At 33.6% G+C, this 27110-nt stretch overlaps 2 protein-coding genes across 2 annotated transcripts in view; one reads left to right on the top strand and one right to left on the bottom strand.

The window, feature by feature from the left end:
* Positions 1–27110, top strand: part of LOC116139078 (disease resistance protein RPP2B-like) — a 40745-nt gene that overhangs the window by 6845 nt on the left and 6790 nt on the right. The gene's annotated exons all lie outside the window — the stretch shown is intronic.
* On the bottom strand, positions 93–26076 carry LOC116139126 (alanine--glyoxylate aminotransferase 2 homolog 1, mitochondrial-like). The gene is given in 14 exon segments (XM_031424797.1): positions 93–361; positions 479–565; positions 640–753; positions 985–1210; positions 1374–1553; positions 1666–1806; positions 2262–2432; positions 2594–2854; positions 3562–3763; positions 4023–4210; positions 23713–24046; positions 24933–25078; positions 25388–25527; positions 25869–26076. Coding segments are annotated over 14 exon segments (2442 nt in total). The 3' UTR covers positions 93–317.

The following is a 27110-nucleotide window of genomic DNA, read 5'->3' as shown; positions in this document are numbered from 1 at the left end:
AAAAACTACAAAATATACACACATAAGAATTTCTATATGAATATTTGGCATGATCAAAATCCATGGTAAGCCTGGATGATATATAAACATTCCTATTTTGCAGGGAGGGGTTAACTTTCAAAGAAAGAAAGATAATATATTATGATTAACCCAACTAGAAATATTGTGAAATAATATACATTTCATCATTTAACAGTGAGCTGAAATTTGTGGAAACATGCTTGATATTATTGAAAAATAAGCTTTCTGAAGAGATTGATATTCAAAGGTGTTGAAGAGTTACATGATTTTCCCAGGCTCTTAAAAGACTAATACTCTTATAACTTTGACATTGCATAGTCCAAAGCATCAACAAGAAAATCTGCATTTCCACAACAGAACAGTGTGATTAAACATTATGACAAAACAAATTTACAATAACAGATTCAACGGCTACTGGTAAGATCTATTTGATGAAAGGAAGCTACAGAAAAGTTACCAGCATCATCTTTGGATAAACGCATTGGTGGTTTGATTCTGAAAACATTTCCATGTAGTCCACCTTTCCCAACAAGAACACCTAGCTCTGCAATTGCAACGAGTCAATGTAAATTGAGAATCAAGAGCTTTTCTCTGAAGAAGATAGTTGGTTAATTGTACCTCTAAGTTTCTCAAACAAGACTGCAGTTTAGGCCTTTGCAGGCGTCTTCTCCTTCTTTTCAGTTACTAATTCCACTCCCACCATGAGTCCTCTCCCTCTCCAATGACTGAAAAAACATTACATCAATGTGAGAAAAGCTGCATAATAAAATTGCAATTCCAAAGCATAAAGCATTTAATCTGAGAAACTCTGTGCAGGACATTTGTTTACAAGATATAAAAAATGTGGTTAAATAGCCCAGCTCTCACCAAATTTGTAGTTCAATTTAATGTAAAGTCAAACACAGTCAATTGAAGGGAAAAAAAAAAAAAACACTCAGAATTCATTAGTTCAAGAGTAATTACTATCATGTCTCTCTTGTAGAGCTCTCAGGCGTCCAATCAGGTGAGAACCAACGACAGCATAATGTGCTTGACGCTTCTGTTTATCGATAACCCTGAGCACCACAAGCCCACCAACAGAACATACCAGGTTTCCACCAAAAGTGTTCAACTGAATCTTCAGAGCCATTACACTAGCTATCTCTGGGGTTGTCACAACAGCTCCTAATGGCAAACCATTGCCAATTCCCTGGAAAATCATATTATCGTAATGTAAATGAATTATCTAAATGAGTACCATAAGAAGGGAAAAAAAAAAAAAAAACACTAATTAGATTGGTGATAATATTGAAAAAGGCTAATTGTTTATGTACAGGGCAACATTAAGAACTCAAGGGATTATCATCAAAAACCTTTGCCATGGTTACTATGTCGGGAATGACCCCTTGTGTCTGAAAGCACCAGTAGTGGCCTCCAGTTCGACCAAATCCAGTTTGCACTTCATCAGCAATGCAGACACCACCAGCCTTGCCCACAAGGTCATAAACATGTTTTAAGTATCAAGGGGCCAATTCCACTGCTCCACCAACTCCCTCAATTTAGTCAAAACTTAGAAAAAGGGAAGTGCAATTTTTAAAGACCAATTCAGGGCTGTTGAAAGCACCAAATTTATACATATCTTTAGGGACAACTATCAATCAAAACCTGAATGGCAGCTATAAAACCAGCAACTTTTCCTGAACTTCCAAAATCAATGTGATCTTGTACGTCTTTGGCATAAAGGGCCGTGTTCGAGCCAAAGATTCCGCTGTATGGATCTGGATTTACAACATGAGGGATTTCACCCTGCAAAGTGCCAGGTCAGATTATGAACACAGGTTGAATTTCACTCTTAAACATATTATTTATTTTTTCTTTTCATTAAATAAACAAATAAAGAAAATAAACTAAGTATATATGATACAAATCAATTTACTCTTCACTAAAACTTTTCAGAAACTTGCTACAGTTATGGGTGTGTGTCAGAAGACAAGACTGAAGAAATAAGCATGCCACAGCCAATATTTGTAAAGTAAGCTGTAATTCACATCCCATGTTAACATTGTTGGATATTTACTAAACCAGCTTACCCTTGCGAAAAGTGTATGAGATAAGAAAGAAATGCTATTAATCCCTAATGTTCCTGAGATGATGAGTTTCACACTATGGTGTCGTTGCAAACATCTCCAAATATCAAAAGTTTATCAAACAAAAAACCATGTTAAATACATATCCTCTGAACATATAGAACGCCGACAAACCGGTGGTATGGGGTACTTCAATGTGTTTAGGGCAGTCAGTCCAATTGTATTGGACCTTCCAACATGATAAGCATTTCTTAGGGCAATCATGCCAAGATTACCACTGTAAAGTCTGGCCATCAACATTGCTAGTTCATTTGCTTCTGTCCCAGAATTGACGAAATACACAACCTGCATTTCAAATCTCAAAGTAATTAAAGACGTTTATTGTCATCATAATGTTGTTATTAAGTGGCCAAATTAATGTGTAATGCTATAAAATGAAAATCTCATCCAAAAAATATCACCATATAACAGAAAGAATGGATCAAATGCTAGATTCGAGAACAAACATTTAGATTTCCAGGCATTTTTTATGCTAATGCCTCAGCAAAGCCAGCTATAGCATGGTGTAAGTACACAGTCGTTGCATGCTGGAAAAGATTGTTTTGCTCTGTAATAGCATTCACGATATCAGGATGGCAATGCCCACAAGACACAGTAACTATTCCAGCAAAAGCATCTAGGCACCGCCTCCCGCTCTCATTAAACAAGTATTGCATTTTCCCTTCAACAATATTGAGCTGTACACCAAAACAAGGAAAAAATATCGGCTAATCACAACAAGGAACAGCAAAAGTAAAGAATAACCAATCATGCAATAAACTTGGCTTAGTGTTTGCGTACAACTTTGCTTTACAAACCAAACATTACAAAAATTTAAACAAGTTCATAAAAATTCATCACACTCTTGTCACATAGATATTCCATTTCTCTTCAACAATATTAGCAATAACTCAAAAACAATAACAACTAATTGGATTCTTTGATAAAAAGTGATAATCAAAGCAGAAATTAAGCAATTATGCAACTCTCTTAACTTCATATCGAGTATGCTTATAAAATCAACTAAAATTTTATGCATCAAGTTCATAAAATTTTATGACTCAAGTTCATACAAAGGCCCAAAACAAAAGAATATATAATTCATAAACAACATAACCAGCCATGAACTAAAAAAATCCATTTGACAAAAGTAAACCACTCTTTGTCCTTCAAATGCACCAAAAAAGAAAAAATAAAACCTCTCAAATAGAAGCACTTAAGCTCCATAACAACTAGTAATCACAAACAACATAACTTAGAAAGAGTTCAACTTTAAGATAAAGATCATATTTTTAGTACAAAAACACTAAAAAATGACTATGTTAAAACAAACGCATTTCCCAAAAACACAAAAACTTGCAGGCTTTTGATAGTAATAAAACATAGAAGGACCAAAAAGTGCTTTCTTTTCTCAAGAACTTGTCAGCAGAAGGACCCAAGTAATGCTTAGGCTGATAATCAAAGGGCGGCAACTGGGCGGCAAGGAAGAAGAAGAATAATCATCACTAGGAACCGCAGAGAGCGAACTGCAGAGACTCCTCCTACAGTTCCCATAAAGCACCGGCTTCCTGTTCAAGATTAGCCTCTGCAAAAACGCCATTGAAACCCCACTCTCCTTCCAAACTTTCCCTTCTTTTCTAGAAACGAAAAGACAAAAGCACCAAGTGAAAATGCAAAGCAAAAGGGTCCAAAGAATATAAACAAATTTGGTGAATTGGCGCTTGTCAAGTCATGAAGTTCCCTGAACACTAACAACTTGGGGAGTTGATTTGTTGTGGATTCATTTAACTTAATTAATGAGCGTTTGATTGTGCTTATGGATACGTATGATATATAATATAAAAATTAATATTAGGGGAAACTAAATAGTACTAAATTAAAGAGAAGAAAAATTACGGTTCCTCTTCTGATGTCCAGCCAGATAGATTAGCTGCCTCTGTCAAAGCATTCCTCCATCTCTGCACCTTATCTTTCCATTGTTCTTCTATGATTTGAAGCTTCTTTAGCTTCTCCTTGTTAAAGCTTTCTACAAGCTTAGCAAATCCCTCCCCAAAAGTTCCCGTTTGATTCCTCACGTGATGGATCTATGTGATAAAACGGGTATTACCACCTCAATTTGCGTTTTCTTGAACTCCAATATCTTCACAAGTTCTTCGAGAGACGACAAAATGTTCTCTTAAGTTCATCATCAGTGAAAACATTTATACCAAAACTGTTCAAAACTCCATGTAAAATGCCGGAATATGTGTTGCGGGTAGCGAAGGGGTGTTTGAATAAGCTCTAAAATCAAATCAAGCTGATTTATTTGTTTTAATTTTATTAGCTAACTTGGGATTAGAGCATCTCTAATTATTTTCTTATTTTGAAGGCATCTTTTATATAAATAAATAAACAATAGCTTTTAAATATAAAAAATATAATTTTTATTCAACTTCTATAGACTTTTTAAATTTAATAATAATACTCTTTATTTTTAAGAAAAAAACTTAATAGGAGAGAGAATTAATAAATAAAATACATAGGAATTTATAGTTTATTAATTAAAATTAGGATAGAGAGTGAAATTTGACTTTCTAAATATGGAGAGTCAAACTCACTCTCTAATTTATATTTTAAAGATAAAGAATATGTTGAACTCTTATTTTATAGATAGACATTCTTTTGGAGATGCTCTTATAAGTCAATAAAATAAGTTGATTTTTTTTTTCTTTATAAACTCTATTTTATAAAGTATTTTCACCAAGTATATTATTATATTACCTCTATTTAATTTTAAAATTTTATCATATAACTTTATTTATTATTTGATAAAATAATGTAGTAACATTTTTAGTTATTTTAATAATAAAATATACTTATAACTTACCTTTTATCAAACCGCTTCAACTACTTATCAATGACTTATAAGTATTTTAACCGAACACATAACTATTTAAATTTTAAATGCTTATAAGTTCAAATTATCTTATAAATACTAGCTGTTTAGAAGCTAATTTATATAAACTCGACTAAACAAGCTCTAAGAAATACATTATACTTCTTTTCTTCAACAGTGATGGATGAAGAAGAAGAAGAACCATCCTGCTTCATATAAATTGTTTTAATTTCTTATTATAAATATAAAAGATAATAAATCAATTTACAAAAATATATTAATTTCAGCAATTAGTAATATAAATTATTAACAACAAAATTAGAACATTGCTACATCGTTATGCTAATAATTAATTTCATCTTCATAGTAGCAAAAAATTAATGAACTTGTAGTTGCTCAATTTGTTTATTAAGTCAATTTTCAACTGCCTCCGACTTGAATTATGGTTTCAATTTCTCTATGAAGAATGCCCTAGGATATGGAAGATTTAGGGTCTGTTTGGGAGTTTTATGGTAGCGGTTATTAGGGTAAACCATCGTAGCGGTTTTAAGGGTAAACCACAATAACGGTTTTGAGGAGTTTTTAGTAGCAGTTTTTAAAACGCCCAATCTATGCTTGGGAGTTTATTTTTTTGCGGTTCTGACAGTTTTTTAAAATAATAAATTTATATATATGCCCATAAAAATACCGAAACTTCAACCAGTACTTATGAGTTTTTTTTTTTCAATTACCAATACTTAGTATCAAAGTTCCTTCCAAGTTTAATTTATTTGTAAGTTCTTTCATTGTATATTATTTAATTCGTCATACAATCATTCGAAATCTTTCATTTTAAGAGAATAAATATGCTGCCACAATGTTGGACTTCGCAAATTATCAATATAACAGCCGCAAGAGCATTTCTAAAAAACAGTTTTTGTTCTTTTCTTCAATCAGTGAAGCAAAGTCATCAAAAACAATATTTATTTAACAAACTAACAAGGATTCAATCAATCACCTAAACGCAAATAGAAAGAATCAAATAGAGGAAAAACCACCTAATTTTGTAAAACAATTGGTAAAGAAATGCAATTAGATTGTATACAGCCTGCAGAGGAGTTTACCAGATTAAAAGAACAAAAAGTTGAAGGGGAAAATGAAGAAGAAAGAAAGAAAAACCTTCATATCTCTAATGAAGGATTAAAAAGCCTAAGATAAAATATTCAAAAGCATTGTATAAGTCATCTAAAAATTGAAGATTAAATGGAGTTTGAAGAAATTTTTAAACCAACAAAGAGATTATTGTATATGAATAATAGTGGAAAGGGGTTTTTTAGGGATAAAATTTTTAAACCAGCCAAAACACCCGATTTAGGGTGTTTTATAAACCCCTCAAAAATACACTACACTGGTTTTGGGGGGTTTTTAAACCAATTAAAACTAATCCATAAAAAATCTGGCAAGAAATGGTTTTTAAACATCTCAAAACCAGGCTAATTAAAAAATCCCTAAAACCAGTGAAAAAAAACACTCCCAAGCAAACCCTTATAATAGCCTAACAAAGAACAAGTAAGCACAGAAAAATAAAGGTCTATTACCAAACGAATTTGTATCACAAAATTACATCCAAAATTATATAGGTTTTTGACGGGAGCATTATGTGGATGTTTAAATAATGTTCTAAACTGAAGTAATTAATGAATTTAATTTCATCTTCAATTAATTTTTAATATTTCACTTCACAAAAGATTATTTGCCACTGTAATGCCCTCTTTCTTAGCTAATATACTTAAATTATACAATAATAAAATATATAAGTATAAAATGAAAAATAAATGGGCCCTAAAATTTTTCTTTACCTAATATATAATTCTTTATATATCACAAAATAGTATATACAATAACTTTAATAACGATAGACAGTAATGTTATTTCTCTCCGCTTCTCGACGTCCATCATACCGCTTCTCACCTATTTCCTGTAAAACATGGAGAAACAATGGGGTGAGCACTAATTGTGCAGTAAGTAAATTCGCTACTCTATACTTCTCTCTCTCCGTTGCTCACTCTTTGCATTCTTTCCTTACTTTACTCTTCTTCTTCATTCTCTTTTTATTCTCTCTCTTTCTTTTTCTACTTCTTAGTGACTCTTACTATTCTTTTGCTCTAACTTTCTTTGTTCTTTCTTTCTAATTCTCTCTCTGTTCTTTCTTTCTTCTAATTTCTCACTAACCATGATAGAAATCATGGTATCATGCATGGATGAGATGCAAATACATAAATGCATAGAGATGCATTTTCTTTTCTTCTTTTCTATTTCTTATTCTGTTTCTTTCTCTTTTCTATGTTTCTTTCTTGTTGTTTCTTTTCTTTCTTCTTTTCTTTTCTTTCTTGTTTGCTCATTCTTTCTTATTCTTTGCCGATCAGACTCGGCTGATGCATGGATTCGGAACCCTGGCTGTGTGAGTGAGTATAGTCTTCATCTACATGCACTCTTACGAACTGTACAAATTCTTTTCTTCTTAGGTCACTCAATTGTGGCGTGCGTGTAGGTATTTCTTCTTGGTACAGCCCTCATCCACATACACTCTTATGGTCCGTACAAATTCTTCTTCTTCTTCTTAGGCCGCTCACTTAAGGTGGCGTGTATATGGGAATCTTCTTCTTCTTGTCACTCACGGGTTCCCCATCGCAACAACCTGTTCCTTTCTTCTTTTAAAGCATTCTAGCTTTTTCTTTCTTTCTCTTTAATCCTTCTTTCTTTATTCTTTAGGTTCTCATACATATGCATATGTATGCATGTGGACGGCTCATACTTTTAATTCTTTCTAAGTACAAACATGTAATGCAAAAATACCATGTAGAACAAAAATAAGTTTTCTCTACGCATGCATACACTTCTCTTAGACATTTCATCAAACAACATGCATGCATACTCAAATTCTATTTTGGGTATATTTCTACTTCTGTCTTAAACTACCAATAGTTGGAGTAAAACTCCCTTAAATCAGTACTAATCTTGGCCAGGGAAAAACACTTCATCAATCTTCTTAAACTCTTTCTAAATTCAACTCAACTTCTATCAAATTCTATCAACACAACCATCCATTCTCATGGTGGAAATCCAATCATGGATCATCATCAACTCAATAACAATTCCATCCACAAATCTCAAGCATATAAATTCATATAAGATTCATATAAAACAATCTCTACAGTTTTATTGCTCAAACAAGGGCTAGGGTTGGATTTACTTACCTCGTGCTTGAATAATTCCATTAAGATGTCTCTTCTTTGGTAGACTTATTCTTTCTCTAAAACCCTAAGTAGAAACTCTACAAGAATTCAACACTTTTACAAATTAATCTCATATCTATAGCAGGAATCCTTACCTTTTGATGCTTAGGATCAAATCTCTAACAAACTCTATCCAAAAGCCCTTGAATCTTCCTTGGAAATTTGATAAAAAGATGAGAGAATTAGAGAGTAGAAGTGGCGTGTGGGGTGTAGAGAATGGGAGGGTTTGTGTGACTAAACCCTTAATATCACATACTAATATGCATTCTTTCCCATTTTGCCCTGACACTTTTTTAAAAATTCCATCTTTGCCCTTTAGTTCATTACAAATACACCCCCATCTCCAATGCATTCTCCATGAAATTTTCTTACTTTTCACTCCCCACTTTTACTACTAATAAGGGGTAGAATGGTCACTTTGCCCCTGAGGAAAAATTCTCTAGAAACTTCTCAAGAATTTTAGCCAGCTCTTAGCCTTGGCGAAGATTTTTCTTTGCCTCGGTGAAAAATTTCAGAGCATACGTCGTCGCGACGAGATTTATTCTTCGCCTCGGTGAAGTCTGAAATTTTCCAACTTCGCCAATCCTTCATCAAAACTCAAGGCAACCAAACAACATTATAAACATACAAGCTTAACTAAGGGCAAACAAACAAAAGTAAAGGCAAATAAACATATTTAAGCCACGTACCTCAAAGTGGACGTTACAACCACATGGAATCTAAGTCCATTTCTACCTTTCCTTTTGCTTTTAATTGATGGTATTGTCGATTTTATAACACGTAATGGGTAATATTACACTTTCAATCCAATCTCACAAACTTTCTTTCATAACCCCAACGTATTAACTCGCGATTGGTCAACTCGTAAATGAGTTTCATCTACTCGCTATAGGTCCCACCTATCAATTTGCAAGCTAACACATTGTGACTGTGAGAGAAAGTTTATAGGATTACTTACTACCCCTTATCTTTTGTCAGTAAAAAGTAAAAACAGTCTTTACCACTAGTTTGTAAATAAATAACTTTTTTTCACTTTTCTTTATAAATAATAAATAATAAAATACAGTAAAAGCCCTAAACATTTCTACTCTCTAACAGAAACATAATAATCCCTCATTTAGTTTATGGCAGTTTATATACCTTTCTTTGCTCAAACTGATTTTGAATAATGTATATATTTGATAACCTTGAATTCTAGCCATTTTATTGGCCATCTTAGATAGATCCTACCATTTTTCTTTTGATAAGAATAGTAATAGATATTACAAATTTACATGACACGAAATGGATCAATGAGTAGATATAATAATCAATTCAATAAATGTGAATAACTGTATAACATAAAATAGTAATATTTTATATTTATTTGTATTCGTAATATTATTGTTTTTGTGCAAAATTTGGGCCTCCCATGGCCCCATGATAGTTCTTATGACCTATTACTGGTCTGGGCTTCTGGATGCCCATTGATCCATATCTGCATGACATGGCCCTTCTTGTGTACCACAACCAGACATTCTAAATTCACCCATTTAAATATTTTTGGGCTGATATGAGGAATATGGTTACCCTTTTATTTTACGTCCCTAACATCTTTGAGCCCTGGTAGTGCTTTACACAATTTGGGCATTCAACTATGTAGTGCACCATTTGCGCTTAAGTTAATATCTAAGATAAATTACCACAAATATTCTTTAATTTTCATAAGTATATATGTTTGCAAGTAATTAAGGAGATCCACAGAATTAATTTAAATAAGTTAAATATGATTCACTCACCAGATACAAGTACTTATTGAATGTGAATCCTGCTATTCTACTGGTTCTCATTATGTAATTCTTGTTATATAGTTCCTTCAAATATGCTGGTAAGCTCTGGTTTCACTACATTATATAATAACATAAATTAACTGTCTTCTTGGTTTTCATTTTGTATTTCACTCTAATGTCTTTCAAAAACATTATTAGTACCAATATCACAGGAACCACCAATTTTTCATAAACATTTTCGCTTCAGCAAACATGTTAAATATTGGAGGGATACAGCTCTTGTTCCGGAATTTACACTTGTAGCTAGAATATGACTTACAGATGAACAGGGTTTAATTAACTAGATCTGTTGATACTTTTTCTGAATGTTTTTATGTCTAAATATAAAAGTTATTCCTCGTATATAAACTGATGCTTGAATCAAATTTACAAGTCAATAAGAATTGTTTTCTAAATGCACATATACATCTCAAGCGCAGCAAGAATAGTGCATGAAAATCTGTCAACAAAAGTTCAAGTTCATTCATTAAAGGAAAATGCTTGCTACGTGAATTAACGGAATATGAAACCCACTTAATTCATTAACAGGCCAAAATCTGAAAAAAATAAACCATTATCATATCAAACATCAGCTTGGTTTGTATACCAAATGAAGCAAGTTCAATCCAACTCTTATCAACTGAATTCGAGTAGTTCAATCCAATAAAAGCTAAAGATTTGATTAATAGTTAGACTTTGATTAATGAATTCGGCTCTTGAGAGAGTTTTCTTGCATCCTTTATCTAATCTTTGCTAAGGGTTGGTGGTGGAATTCTTTGGCTGGTGGTGCGTCTTTTAGGCCTTGGAGAGTATTAGCATTTGTTACTTATTTTGTTGAATTGAAGTGTTTAAGTACTTGTTTGGCCGAATTTCCGTAAGGGAGGTTAAAGCTTAGCCGAATGTTCTTGGAGAGTTCTTGTGTAGTTTGCTGTTTGAAGGCTCATATCTCACTCTAATTTGTTACAATCGGTTCACAAGGAAGCAATCTCGTTAACTCTAATTTTATTACCTCCTCACTTGCATGAATCTTAGAAATCTTATTTTCAGTTCTTTTGCATTGTTACATAAAGGGATCAACGGTTAAAGAAGCAGAATTTTATACATTGTATAAGCTAGCCCGGGAGTTTATCAGATAAGTTACAATTTATATTCATGCCCTATGCTCTGCAGTTCTCTATTGCAGAACTGTTGAAGCGCCTTTTTTTTTTTTTTTTTTTTTTTTTTTTTTTTTTTTTTTTGTTTTTTTTTTTTTGATGCGTGCTAATGATTGGCTGGTAACTTAGTGCATGGACACATACATTCAGATGACTATTATGGCCTTTAATCAATTAATTCTTTATTTAGTTTGCTGTTTTGATATATCTTTGCTTTTGTTAATCTTGATTCCTTACTGTAAAATTCTAATTTTACTGAAACCGCCCAATATGAATTAGGAATATTTAAGGAATATTAATGGATGGTTTGGATGGATTGTAGGAAACAGTTTAAGTAAAAGATTGAAGGTACTCTCAGTCTTACCTAGCCCTTGTGATTAAGAGTTTTTTTTTTTTTAATTTTAGGCATTTTAGAGTTAGAGATGAACACAATAAAATAGGCATCTAGTTAGAGATGAACATATAATATAAAAAAGCAAAGGCAAACATCCGAAAAAAGATGAAAGTAGAAATAAAAAATATTTTTAGCAAAAGTGATCACATGTGCCTTGATCACCCGCACTAAAAGTGAAACAACTAAAAAGCAAACAAGCAACTGGATGCCATAATTCTTCCTCCACTTCAAAGATTTTTCATTAGTTTGAAAAGAATAATGGTGGATGATGATTATGAAGCAAATTAATTAGTCTAGTTATTGAGAATAACCAACAGTTTTAAATTTTCAAAATCCCAAATTAAAATGTTCAAACTCACATATCCAGATTTATTTATCAATGTTTTAAACGTAATATATGAACCAAAACCCAAATTCCAAGATTCTTTAACTTTGAACAACATTTATTAAAAAATCCCCCCTTATTTTAAAATTTAAAGTGATAGGAGGATTAAGAAAACAATGAACATGTGAATAAAATATCTAACTTCACTACATGAGTCACGCCCCCTCCCACTTATCCCGTAGGATCCAAATACTCTTAGGGACTCAGGATTCCATGAGGAGGGTGATTGGTATGAAAACATTTCACAAGTCCATTTATAAAACATAATTTAACAATATTCGCAATACAAGTTTCGAAAACCAAAAGTCTCTCTAGACTTTTACAAAGATCATGCAGATGAACATGCGTCAGCAGGCTAACCTAGCTAGAGCGTAAAGTAAGCTCCTCACAATCCCTATGTGTAATCCCGGGGGGAGGGGGAGGGGGAGGGACGGTGGAGAAAAAATTAATACTGTGAGCTGGGGAGCCCAATGAGTATATAATACTTTTTCTATATAAAAGTAATCTTTAATCTTGAAAACATTTATGCAATTCCTAGATGCTATGGCAATTCATAAAATACTCAATGCAAATATTGAAATAATATCACGCTAGTACCTTGTGTAACAAATCCCACATTAGAAGCGTATTGGGGAGGTCTTGAGCTTATAAATGGGGGGAGTCCCTCCACCTAATAGGTTAGCCTTTTGGGTGTGAAACTCTCAGCCCGTGATAAATGGTATAAGAGTAGACCTAATCCGTCTTTCGACGTCCCGCCAAACGCCCATGCAGGGGCGTCCACGTGTGATTATGGGTCCACACGAGAGTGAGGTGGATGGGTAGGCAGGGGACCCTACCTGTGACGAGGGCGTCACAGGATTGGGTGAGAGAGAATGTAACAAATCTCACATTGGAAGCGTATTGGGGAGGTCTTGAGCTCATAAATGGGGAGAATCTCTCCACCTAATAGGTTAGCCTTTTGGGTGTGGAACTCCCCGCCCATGACACTTAGGACCTATGTCACATATCAGCCCCTAATATAAACGAACAACTAGGAAATCAACTAGGCCAATATCCGCCTGATTATCCAAACCAGGTCAATACTCGCCTGATAATCCCACTTAAGCCAATACCCACCTAGTATAATCCCACCCCCTTTACCCGTTGGATTACTCTATCTTCCCATATACCCGCATGTGGGGTAAAGTTGGAGGGGGACTAGTACTCAAGAAGGGTGATCTCGAATTTGGAAACATAATTACATTCATACACATAGCATCATAATATTTAACACGCATTATAAAGTAAAATGTGCCTTCGTGTATGGATAAATATGATATTCATGAGATCATAAAATCCTCCCTTAAAATCTGCATATGCCACATAGTAACAATACTTACAAATTTACAATCATATAAAAATTCCATTGACACCTCATAATTAACATCCATTCTGTCAGTCTCAAACATTTCAAATCCTTTCACTTAGACCCCCATAATTACTTCTCAAAACTGACAATTCCCTTTTTTACCCGAGAGCCCAATGTCGTGGCATAAAAAATCAATGTCGCGGCATAAAGGCTTCTGGACTGCTGCCTTCATGCTCACTTGAAGCAATGCTGCGACATCAAAAATGAATGTCGTGGCATTGCCCTTCTGCCCCAAAAATTCATCTTTCTCTCTTTTTCAACCCTTAACACCATTTACAAGCAAAATAGTATATCAATCTCCTCCAATCAATTCGGAAAACATGCCAACCCTACCAAATTAACTACCCACAACATCAACATTTTCAACATGCCAACTCAATTAAATAACCTTACTCAACACCAATTATATGTATAAGCATAAGATGTATACATGCATGTAAATTTCATTCCAATACAATACCCCAAAATTCATCATACTTAGATTCAATCACATGCATGTCAAATGCACTCCGAAAATATAAAGATTTCTATTTCAAAGGCTGCAATAAAACCATGATAATGTAATTATGCATATAAAAAATAAACTATTCAATGGAAACATGATTTTAATGCATTTTATACTATTCCACTCACAATTTTTTCTTCCTTCCTAGCTCAAGTGCTCGGTCCTTGCCTCCTCTTCTCTTATTTGTTTCAAATGTTTCCAAAAGGATTAGAATCTCTAAAGGAAAAGAATGAGAAATTGAAATAAAACAAATAGGCTATAACGCATGCATAAATGGAACTTACTCTTCTTCTCCTTTTTCTTTTTCTTTCTCTCTCTTTTCCTTTCTTCTTTCCTTCTTTCCTTTTCTTTCTTCTTTCTTTTCTTCTTCCTCTCTTCTTCTTTTCTAACGAAATCTGCTCCTTTCAAAGAGTTCACTGGTAAATATCACTTTAGTCTACCTTTTCTATGGAACATTTTACATGTCCCACTAGGATTCGGCTATCGCAGTTAACCCCCTAAAACTAAAATATAGAACAAATGTTTTGACATGTCATAAATCACCCCTGGAAAATTCTGTATGCACCCCTATTTGGCAAAATTTCACAAAAAAACCCTCATCTTTTGATAAGTTAATTGGCCCCCTTAATTTCTACATCTTCTATTTGCACTCATTACTCAAGTCCTTTTGCCAAACCACTCATTGATCCTACCAGTTCTTATTTCCTTACTACAACACCCCGGACAGTTTTAGTGTCTTTCAATTTATCACCCATAAAGTCAATTATTAAACTTCAATAATAAAAAGAAGAGCAGCACTATACTTATAACTTTTTCATACAACTCTGATGTGGCAGTTCGTGATTAGTCAACTCGCAACGGGTCTTGTTTACCTAAATACAAGCTAACCAATCACAAGCTGTCACATCAGAATTGTATAAAAAAATTGTATGAAAAAGTTACAAGTGTAGTTTTATTGTAAAAAAAAAATGTCGGGGTATTTCATCATGCACTAAATTAAACTAATAAGAACATGATTAGTATCGTATAATAAAATTAAAATTAAAATAATAATAATAATAATAATAATAATACGCACTATGACAAATTGAATTTTTCAAGAAAGATCAATTAACTTTGATAGATGATAAACACAATATGAATTGTGATGGGCTGCTAGTGGGTGGAAGATGATTTTTTTAAAAAGGAAAATGGAGGTAAGGATCATTTGTATGGATTAGTGTCAATAGTTTAATTAAAAGATTTAAGTTACTCTCACCTATCCCTTGAAAATTTTAGGCAGGGCTTGTGTCTTCCTGGAAATCGAAATACACAGCAATCAGTGCAAAAACAAAAGATAATGGAATATAAACTCATTTACACTGATATGTAATGTTTTAGTTGATCCTTCTATGTAATGTTTTGCTAATGTGAGAGGTGCCTTTATTCACTGAAACTTAATGGCTTCTTCTTCTTCTTCCACTACTTGTAAACTAGAGCACGAGGTTTTCCTTAGTTTCCGAGGTGAGGACACCCGTAACAGCTTTACCAGCCATTTGTCTTATACCTTGTGTCCGAAAAATATTAAAACTTTCTTAGATGATGAACTTAACAGAGGAGATCAAATTTCTTCGTCTCTTTTGCAGGCAATTGAAGAGTCGAAGCTCTCAGTTATATTTTCTCTAAAGAGTATGCTTCTTCTAAATGGTGTCTCTTAGAACTTGAAAAGATTCTTGAATGCAATTACAAGTATGATCAGATTGTATTGCCAGTCTTCTATCACGTAAATCCATTAGATGTAAGAAAACAAACCGGCGATTTTGGGACAGTATGATCAGACTGAAGAGCGTTTTAAGGATGATTCAGAAATGCTGCAGAGATGGAGGACTGCTTTAAATGAAGCAGGCAACATATCAGGCTTTGAATTAAATAACACTAGGTAACTGTTAATTTATTATCAATGTCTTTTAAGTGTGTTTGTTTTTATATACATTTGGATCAACGAATAGATTTACAACAAGGCCTAATAAAAAATAGTTACAAATCAAAGTATTTCTTCTATCAACGTTACTTTTTTTTTTTTAATTCACTACACGTTTGTATGAAATTAATTCATATTTCCACAATAAAAATATTAAGTAATATGCAGTTGAACGATGATTTTTATTCTTTTTCTCACTCCAGCTGCAGCTTCATACTGTTCTCTTTTGCAATTAATAAAATTTTTCAAGTCTCAAAATATATCTTTGTTTGAATATCAAGTGTAGTGACAATCTTGCAATTTGTTAACTGTTACGTGGTACATTTTAACCTTAAAACAAGTGATAAGTTCTTTGACATTGAGGGTTTGGAGAGAAATGTTAAAGAAAGAGTGGATACATGAAAGATTTCTGTGTTAATGTTTAAATATTATGTCATTTGATAGCAAACAACTAGTTCAGGTTTTTATTAAGGAGCGTAACTTTTATTGATGTTTTTATGACACAATATATATATAAATTTGAATTTGGGCTAGAAATTTATCAGTTGAGAGATATCATTGAGTAGCATAACTTTATTAGTGTTGTTTGCATTGAGATATGACATATGTCAAATTAATTATTATATTGTTAAGGATGTGCAAAGGTTCAAACTCTATTTGATATCCAATTTTTTTTTTCCATTGGTCACATATACAAGGATGGAAAATGTACCTCTTTTTCTTTTTGATTTATCTAATTTGAGTATTTTTTTTCTTTTTTTCATATTTGGCAGGTCCTAGTCTACACTTGTACATAAAGTTGTCGAAGATATTTTGCAGAGATTGAATGAGGACTCTCCTTTGATTGAAAACAAGAACCTAGTTGAAGTAGATTCCAGAATTGAGTTTATTGAATGACTATTATGCATTGGGTTTGCCGGTGTTCGCAAGATAGGAATTTGGGGTATTGGCAGAATAGGTAAGACCACTCTTGCTAATGCTGGTTCCATAAAATCTCTAGACATTTTGAAAGCTCTTACTTTGTTAAAAATATTAGAGAATCAGAGAAAAGCAAGGGACTAGTTGACTTGCACCAAGAACCTGTTTGTGCAATTTTAGAGGATAAACATGCTAATATAGGATCCACCTTCACCAAAAGAAGGCTTGCCCATAAGAAAGTTCTCATTGTTTTTGATGATGTGACAAATTTAAAGCAAATAAAATCTTTGATTGGACATTTTGAGCATTTTGGTTTAGGAAGTCGATTCATGATAATGACAAGGGATAAACAAGTATTAAAAAATTGTGAAAATNAGCCAGTCTTCTATCAAGTAAATCCATTAGATGTAAGAAAACAAACCGGCGATTTTGGGACAGTATGATCAGATTGAAGAGCGTTTTAAGGATGATTCAGAAATGCTGCAGAGATGGAGGACTGCTTTAAATGAAGCAGGCAACATATCAGGCTTTGAATTAAATAACACTAGGTAACTGTTAATTTATTATCAATGTCTTTTAAGTGTGTTTGTTTTTATATACATTTGGATCAACGCATAGATTTACAACAAGGCCTAATAAAAAATAGTTACAAATCAAAGTATTTCTTCTATCAACGTTACTTTTTTTTTTTTAATTCACTACACGTTTGTATGAAATTAATTCATATTTCCACAATAAAAATATTAAGTAATATGCAGTTGAACGATGATTTTTATTCTTTTTCTCACTCCAGCTGCAGCTTCATACTGTTCTCTTTTGCAATTAATAAAATTTTTCAAGTCTCAAAATATATCTTTGTTTGAATATCAAGTGTAGTGACAATCTTGCAATTTGTTAACTGTTACGTGGTACATTTTAACCTTAAAACAAGTGATAAGTTCTTTGACATTGAGGGTTTGGAGAGAAATGTTAAAGAAAGAGTGGATACATGAAAGATTTCTGTGTTAATGTTTAAATATTATGTCATTTGATAGCAAACAACTAGTTCAGGTTTTTATTAAGGAGCGTAACTTTTATTGATGTTTTTATGACACAATATATATATAAATTTGAATTTGGGCTAGAAATTTATCAGTTGAGAGATATCATTGAGTAGCATAACTTTATTAGTGTTGTTTGCATTGAGATATGACATATGTCAAATTAATTATTATATTGTTAAGGATGTGCAAAGGTTCAAACTCTATTTGATATCCAATTTTTTTTTTCCATTGGTCACATATACAAGGATGGAAAATGTACCTCTTTTTCTTTTTGATTTATCTAATTTGAGTATTTTTTTTCTTTTTTTCATATTTGGCAGGTCCTAGTCTACACTTGTACATAAAGTTGTCGAAGATATTTTGCAGAGATTGAATGAGGACTCTCCTTTGATTGAAAACAAGAACCTAGTTGAAGTAGATTCCAGAATTGAGTTTATTGAATGACTATTATGCATTGGGTTTGCCGGTGTTCGCAAGATAGGAATTTGGGGTATTGGCAGAATAGGTAAGACCACTCTTGCTAATGCTGGTTCCATAAAATCTCTAGACATTTTGAAAGCTCTTACTTTGTTAAAAATATTAGAGAATCAGAGAAAAGCAAGGGACTAGTTGACTTGCACCAAGAACCTGTTTGTGCAATTTTAGAGGATAAACATGCTAATATAGGATCCACCTTCACCAAAAGAAGGCTTGCCCATAAGAAAGTTCTCATTGTTTTTGATGATGTGACAAATTTAAAGCAAATAAAATCTTTGATTGGACATTTTGAGCATTTTGGTTTAGGAAGTCGATTCATGATAATGACAAGGGATAAACAAGTATTAAAAAATTGTGAAGTGGATTACATATATGAGACGAAAATATTATCGGATGATGTAGCTTTCCAATTGTTTAGTCAACACACCTTTAGACGAAACCTTCTCACAAAAGATTTTATGCAACTATCTAAAAGGGTGTTGTCATATGCTAAAGGTGTTCCACTTGCTCTTAAAGTTTTAGGTTCCTCTCTATTTGAGAGGACAAAGAAAGAATGGGAAAGCTATATAAACAGATTAACCAGAATTCCTGATATGAAAATCCAAGAGGCATTAAAAGTAAATTATGATGGGCCAAATATTGAAGAGCAGCATGTACTTCTGGATATTGCTTGTTTCTTTAAAGGGTATAATAGAGATCTTATAGAAGCAATCTTGGATGGCTATGGGCACGTATTGATATAAATGTTTTGATTGAAAGGTCTCTCATAACTACATCATCCAACACCATAACCATGCATGATTTACCTCAAGGAATGGGTAGAGATATTATTCGTCAGCAATCAACTAATGATCCTGGCAAATGTAGTTGGCTTTGGGACCGTAAGGATGTCATTCAGTATTAACAAATAATGCGGTGAGAGCCAAAGACATTAATTTTTTATTTCTTTGTTTTATATGAGATATGTGAAGATTTAAAGGAAGCAAAAACGAAATTGACAACTGATTTGTATTGATTGTGTTAAGAATGAGTACAATTAACATCTCTCTTATATATAAAAGAGAGAATCAGTAAAGTAGCTTAGAATTAGTAAAGTAGCTCGTGTAAGCTCAAAACAATGTTCAACTAATATCTGTAAACAATCTACTTAAAACGACAGCTTGTTGACAAATTACTGTGTGATCCTTTATGTTTTGCAGAATTACAGTCTTCACCCTTTGTATGGTCAAAATTTCCCCTCAAACTGAACTACTCCTCATATGGTTGAAGGTCAACACTTCCCCTCAAACCAAACTGCATTTTCCTGGCTATGTTTTTGACAGCTAAAGGTCAAAACTCTGTTTCTTCTTGACAGCGGTTGACTTTTAAAACAACACCACAACACATACTACTAATGATGAAATTGACACACACAATTCTGAACATAAAAAACAACACCTTAGCATAAACTACTCATGGTGAAATTGACACACACAATACGGACCATCAACTGCATTTTTCTTAGCTGAACTACTGCTTCAATTACTAGCTTCTAAACTGCATTTATCTTAGCTGAACTACTGCTTCAATTAATAGCTTCTAAACTGCATTTTTCTTAGCTGAACTGCTGCTTCAATTAATGGCTTCTGAACTGCACTTTTCTTAGCTAAACTTCTACTTCAATCAAGAGCTTCTAAACTGCATTTTTTTCTTACCTGAACCGTTGCTTCAATTAACTAAACTCTATTCTAGCTTTAGCTATATCTGTTGCTTCAGTTAAAACTTTCTAAACTACATTTTATTTTTCAACTTTGGAATTGCAGTCGATTAGCTGAATTGTTGCTAACAATTTTTCTGCATTAGCTTGATATTTTAGCTTCTGCATCAGCTTATGATAAGCACACAGAGTCTTTAGTACAACACTTTACTTCTTCTCTTTTTCCATAATCAGGCATGCTATAACAGTCAATTTTTGCTTCAATTCAAGGAATTGAGCTGCTAATAAAGGTTTGGTAAGAACATCAGCAATTTGTAGTTGAGATGGAACATATTGAACCATGATCTTTTTAACTAAAACCCGATCCCTGATGTAATGAATATCAATCTCAATATGCTTGGTCCTGGAATGAAAAACAGGATTTGCAGCAAGGGCACTAGCACTGACATTATCATACCAAATTAATGGAGGAGTGTTCAGAATCAAACCTAACTCAAAAAACATGCTTAATTTGTAACCAAGCTATTTCAGTGGCTATGTGTGTTAAGGCTCTATATTCAGCCTCTGTTGAAGAAAGCGCAACAACCCTCTGTTTTCATGAACTCCATTAGATAAGATTAGGTCCTAGATAAACATAATACGCACTTGTGGATCGTCAATCATCTAAACTACTACCCCAGTCTGCATCAGGATAGCATTCAGCATTCAGAGATGTAGCTGGTTTGAATTGTAACCCATGATACTGTGTGCCTTTAATATACTTTAAAACTCTCTTACAAGCTTGCTATTGGAGCTCTGTTGGTACTTGTAGAAACTGACTCGGCTTATTAACAGTAAAGTTGATGTCGGATCTGGTTAAAGTTAAGTATTGAAGGGCTCCGATGGTGCTTCTGTATAGGCTGGGATCTTTGAACAACTCATTGTTAGTGGAAGAAAATTTTATGCCAATAGCCATGAGCGTGGAACATGCATGAGCATTTATCATCCTAGTTTTAGATAGCAAATAAATGATGTATTTTGTTTGCTTCAAGTGAATGCTAGTAGAGGTCCTTGTGGCTTCCAAACCAAGAAAATACTTAATAGACCTAAGAGTTTTTAAGGCAAACTGATCATTGAGATCTTGAACAAGCTGATGTATGGATGAGACATTGGATCTAGTAATCAATATATCATTAAAGTATACAAGGACATAGAATATGTAGGAACCATTTTTGAGAATGAATAGGTTGGAGTCAGATATAGAGTTTTTAAAACCTCTGTCCGTAAGAGCAAACTTCAGTTTGTCAAACCAGGCTCTTGGAGCCTATTTAAGGCCATAAGGGCTTTGTTCAACTTGCAAACATGAGTAAGACATTGAGGATTTTCAAATCCTTCAGGCTACCTCATATACACTGTTTCATTAAGAGTGCCATTTAGGAAAGCATTATTGACATCCACTTGTTAGATGTCCTAGCATTGGTCACAGTAAGAGTTAGTATAATTCTGATGGTTGAAGGCTTAATAATAAGGCTGAAAGTTTCAAAAAAATTTAAGCCAAGGGTTTGCTGAAACCCCTTGGCAACCAACCTTGCTTTGTACTTTTGTAGGGACCCATCTAAAGACCTATTTGTTACCAACAATCTGCATATCTTTCATCTTAGGAACAAGGGATCAAGTGTTGTTATTTACAAATGCATCATACTGAAGTTGCATGGCTTCTCTCCATTCACTACTGACCAAGGCTTCGACAGCTGAATCAGGTTCTGGTAAGACGGGTTCTTGACTAGATATGATGAGGGTTGTTTTGTGTTGAAGACTAGTTTTTGCTCTAGTTAACATATGATGTGTGTGTATAGGTAGAGGAAAGGTTACTGATGTTGAATGATCTGTTTCAAGAAGGTTTAATGCAGTAGGCAAACTAGTTCACAAAGTAAGAAATTGTGACGGAGTTAAATCAATCACAAGAGGACAGTGAGAAGGCTCTTGATTTTGTAATTGGTGAGATTGAGATGTAGTAGGTTGATTTTGAATGGTGAGAGGGTGTGATGTAGTATGTTTATCAGTGGATGAAATGACCAATTGAGATGTTGTTAAGTCTACTACGACAGGACAGGAATGAGGTCTTTGGTAGTGTAAAGACTTATGATTTTGTAATTTGTGAGGTTGTGATGTCATAGGTTGATTTTGAATGGTGAGAAAGTGTAATGTGGTAGGTGTTGGATGAGATGCAATAACTGGTACATGTGATTGGTGAGGTAAAATTGATGATGGTAAGGAACAACTTTCTAAAGGTGGAATGGTGTTTGAGACAGGGTTGGATTGATGGGAAGGTGATGTTGAGGAGGAATTTTGTGCACTAATTGTTGAAGTAGGAATGGATGCAGAACATTATACTACTTGAGATACTTTATTGTTAGGAGCTATTAATGATTGAGGAACTAAATTAATAATGGTACTGACAAAAAGGGAAAGCTAAGACTAGAAGAGATGTTAGTTGACAGTGAAAAAGGTGGAACTTGAGAGTGAAGAAAATTGCACATAAAAGGAAAGTCATCTTCATTAAAAGTGACATTGGGTGTAATAAGAATTTAGCCTTCAGGACTTAAACACCTATAGCCCTTATGAACTAGACTATATCCTACAAATACACACTTAGAAGAATGAAAACTAAGATTGTGCCTATTGTAACTCTCAGGTGAGGAAAACATGCACATCCTAAAACCTTTAAAGATGAATAAAGAGGTAATATATAAAACAGCAATTGATAAGGACATTGAAAATCAAGAATAGAAAATTGCATCCTATTGATTAAAAACACCGCTGTATCAAATGCAAGCCACCAAAAAATCATAGGCATGGAGGCATGTGCAAGTAGGGTGAGACCAGTTTCAACTATATGCCTATGTTTTCTCTCACTTCGTCAATTTTGTTGATAGACATAAGCACGAGTGCTTAAACTGAATTCCATATTTGGTTAGGTAAGGAATTAAACCCTTATATTCACTCTCTTAATCAGATTGTAGACATTTAAGTTTATGAGTAAATTGTCTCTCAGCTAAATGATGAAATTTAACAAAAACATAATGCACTTCAACTTTGGTTCTTAAACGAAAAAGCTATGTAAACCTGCTAAAATCGTTAAGAAAATGCACATAGTATTTAAAGCCTTCAATGGATGCCACTAGAGGAGGACCCCAAATGTCATTGTGAACTAATTCAAGAGGAGCAGTGGCTCTGGAATGAGAGATAGGAAAACTGTTTTTGTGCATTTTGCCAAGTTGGCATGCATCACCAAAAGAAATGGAAGGAATATGCTTTGAAGAGTTGTGATTAATTTGCAGCATGATTTTCTGAAAAACTTCTAAATGTGGATGCCCTAATCTTTTATGCCATAGTGATGAAATGCCTTGTTTGTGACAAGTAGCTTGAAGGGCTAAAGGTGAACTACTGGGCAGATACATATGACATTGAGGAGCCAAATTTTTATTAGTATTACTACTAGTACTAGAATCAATTTCAGCAACATTGCAAGCATTATTATTAGTAGAGTAATTATGAACAACATCAACAACATGGTGATCAGCAACAAAATTAATACTAGTAGCATTAAAATCAACAAAAACATCATGACTAATAGTTCTATTATGAGTATCATCAACAGCATGACTATTATCATTAGGATTAATGCCATCAGTAACAAAATTAATACCAACATCAAATTAATAGAAACTTCATGACTAGTAGTTCTATTATGAGTATCATGAATAGCATGACTATTATCATCAGGATAAATACCATCAATATCACTAACATGATCAACAATAGGAGTCTTATTGATATGATCAATCATATTGCTCATATTAGAAACATTATTATTAGAGAAAGAGTAATCAGGAACAAAGATGTTTTTATTTATTGAAGGAACATTACAACTATCCAGAACTGACTCTGTGGACTTATTATCAATACTAACAACTTTTGTGCAATTTGATGGACTAACACTAGTTTGCAGCTCACTAAGACTCTTATATGGGATCTTATTTCTTAAAGTAGATACAGACTTATGGGAATCAATGTCAGTAACGCTAGGAAAACAATTTTGATTTTGAGGTTTGGAGGTTGCGACAGAAACAAAACTTTGTGCATTAAGAGGAACAAAAGACTAAGCTAAAGTGTCCTGAGAACTAACAGATGGAAGTCTTAATTGATATAGCCCAACATTAAGTTCTCCCTATAGTAAAACTGCTTTGGAAACCTTGTCCTTAATAATGCAACAATCAGAGTTAAATTCAACCACGACATTATTGTCTTTAGTAAATTTGGATATACTAAGAAAGTTTTTTGTAAATCTTGGTACACACAAAGCATTTTTTAGATGTAGACATTTATTTTGTAGAAAACTAGGTAAAGAAGAAAGCCAACATGGGATATATCAAGAAACTCACCACTGCCTACTTGTAATTGTTCAATTCCACCATAATTTCTACTCACATTCAACTGACTAAGATCTACAGTGACACGGTCGGTAGCACCAGAATCCATATACCAGGCAAGATTTGATGAGATAGAGGCACCACCAGGAATGAAGGTTGATAAATTGGAGATGACAAGTATGTTCTAACGAGAGGCTAGGTAGGCTTGGTTAGGTGTTTATTGTTGTTTGCTGGGTACTTGGAATCCTTGTTGTGAATTTGTTAAGGGCTGTGGTTGATGAGAAATTTTAGTAAAATGTCCTTGGTATTGTGATCCTTCATGCGAATAGAAAGACTGAACAGATTGTTATGACAAATGCTACTATTGGGACTGTTGAGATAACTGTGTCCAAAAATGATAGGAGCTTGAGAACCAGAGGTGAGATACGATCTAGCACCTATTTGTTGTGGGGAAGGATTATACTAAGGTGAGGTCCCATTATAATTGGAGTTATACCTGTGGTAACATTGCACCGCAGTGTTAACAATCTTGCTACAGACCCGGCATATTGGCCTTCCTATGCCATTACTCCTACCACGACCTCTTCTAGTATTGTGAAACACAACAAGTCTATAGGTAGGTACTGAAGGATTATAGTAGGTCTGCAAAGGTTGAACATAATGTGGATCAGTTTGTTCAGTGGGAATGGTAGCCGCTAGAGGATAATGGTGTGTGTAAGAGGGATTAGATAAAGTGTTTAGGGAAGGTGTAAACTGTGTGAGAGGAGTTGGATTTCTAGTAGAGCTAAGTGAACTATTAACAATTCTTGAATGAGTAGGTTTAAAGGGAGGATTACTGGAATTACTCATTGCAGCTATATGTATTGAACTTGTTGGAAAATCAATAGAATTGAATTTCTCCAGTCTTAACTCATATTTCTGTAGAAGATACTATACTTCTTGAATGCTTACAGAATCAAACCTAGACTCAAGTCTGGAGGTTAAATTGACTACAGCAGTATCAAATTCAGGACCTAACCCATCCAGAACATATTGAAGAGCATCTTCATCAGAAACAACTTGTCCACTAGATGCCAAACTTTCAGCTATCCCTTCATTTTCTTGATGTAGCCACTCACACTAAAGTTGCCTTTTTGTGTATTTTGAAGTAAGTTTTTTAGGAGTAGTGCCCTAGCTTTAGAATCTGACAAGAATTCCTTTTCAAGTGTGAACCAAACATTGGTAAAGAGTTGACACTTAGATACACAGCTAAACATACACTCGGATATTGATGCAAGTAACCAGGTAACAAGAAATTTATCAATGCGTTTCGAGGCAACATATTTAGGATTGATTTTTTCTTTAGCTAGGGTTTCTTTAGAACTAATTATTCCCGATTCAATTGAAATATCAATTGGTGAAGTAAGTAAAGGCTTAGGACAGGGGATCAAACCTGTCAAATGTTCTTCCAATCCATGAGCTCTGACTATGAACAGACCTTGAGAAAGCCATAACCGATAGTTATCATGGTACTTGTCCCTCGTTAGCTTCAGATTTATTACTTGAAGACTTGAAGGAACAATGGACGAATGAAGCTCAGACAGAGTGTGAAGTTTATCCACATTCTTTGCAGAACTATCAAGACCAGAATGCTCAGCCATCGATGCGAGTCAGTGGCTCTGATACCATGTGAAGATTTAAAGGAAGCAAAAACGAAATTGACAACTGATTTGTATTAACTGTGTTAAGAATGAGTACAATCAGGATCTATCTTATACATGGAAGAGGGAATCAGTAAAGTAGCTTAGAATTAGTAAAGCAGCTTATGTGAGCTCAAAACAATGTTCAACTGATATCTGTAAACAATCTACTTAACGACGGCGTGTTGACAAATTGCGGTGTGATCCTTTATGTTTTTCAGAATTGCAGTCTTCACCCTTTGTATGGTCAATAAGATGTTATGAAATATTAGCTTGTAGAATATTCAGTTCCATTTATCATTGGGAATATTTAACTCAACTCATTGGAGCATGAGATGTCTTATATATTACATTTTTTAAAAGAAGGTTGAAAAATAAAATATTATATGAGTGTTAATTACTTGATAGTTAATGTAATTAAGCTATGTAATAATAACTCATCATCAATCTACTATTGATTATTAGGGGACCAGAGCTATTCGAGGCATGCGCTTGGATATGTCTGAAGTATGACAACTACATTTAAATCCTAAAGCTTTCAAGAAGATGCATAAACTAAGATTCTTGGAAGTATATGGCTGCGGGCATGATAAAAAGGTACATGGTTTCGAAGTCCTTAAATCTGATTTCTCTGAGCTATGGTACCTTTGCTGGCATGGATATTCTGCCAATTCATTGCCACCAAATTTTAATCCAAAGAACCTTGTTGTACTCTACATGCGTTCCAGCAAAGTTGAAATAACTTTGGAATGGTGACCAGGTATATGTTAACTTTTATTTTTCATTTTGTCTTTAAATTATAAATATTTGTATGTTATTTATGTTCTTTTAATTTTATTTTTTGTTACAGAAGCAGAATCTTGTTAATTTGAAACATATTGACCTCAGTTACTTCAAACATCTACGCAAAATGTCAGATCTCTCACTTATCCAAAATCTTGAGAGCTTGATTCTGGAAGGTTGTACAAATTTGCATCAGAGCTTCTCCTAAATCT

This window comes from Pistacia vera, unplaced genomic scaffold (assembly GCF_008641045.1).
Source record: "Pistacia vera cultivar Batoury unplaced genomic scaffold, PisVer_v2 Contig347, whole genome shotgun sequence".
Classification (NCBI taxonomy): domain Eukaryota; kingdom Viridiplantae; phylum Streptophyta; class Magnoliopsida; order Sapindales; family Anacardiaceae; genus Pistacia; species Pistacia vera.
This window is presented reverse-complemented; position numbering and strand designations above follow the sequence as displayed.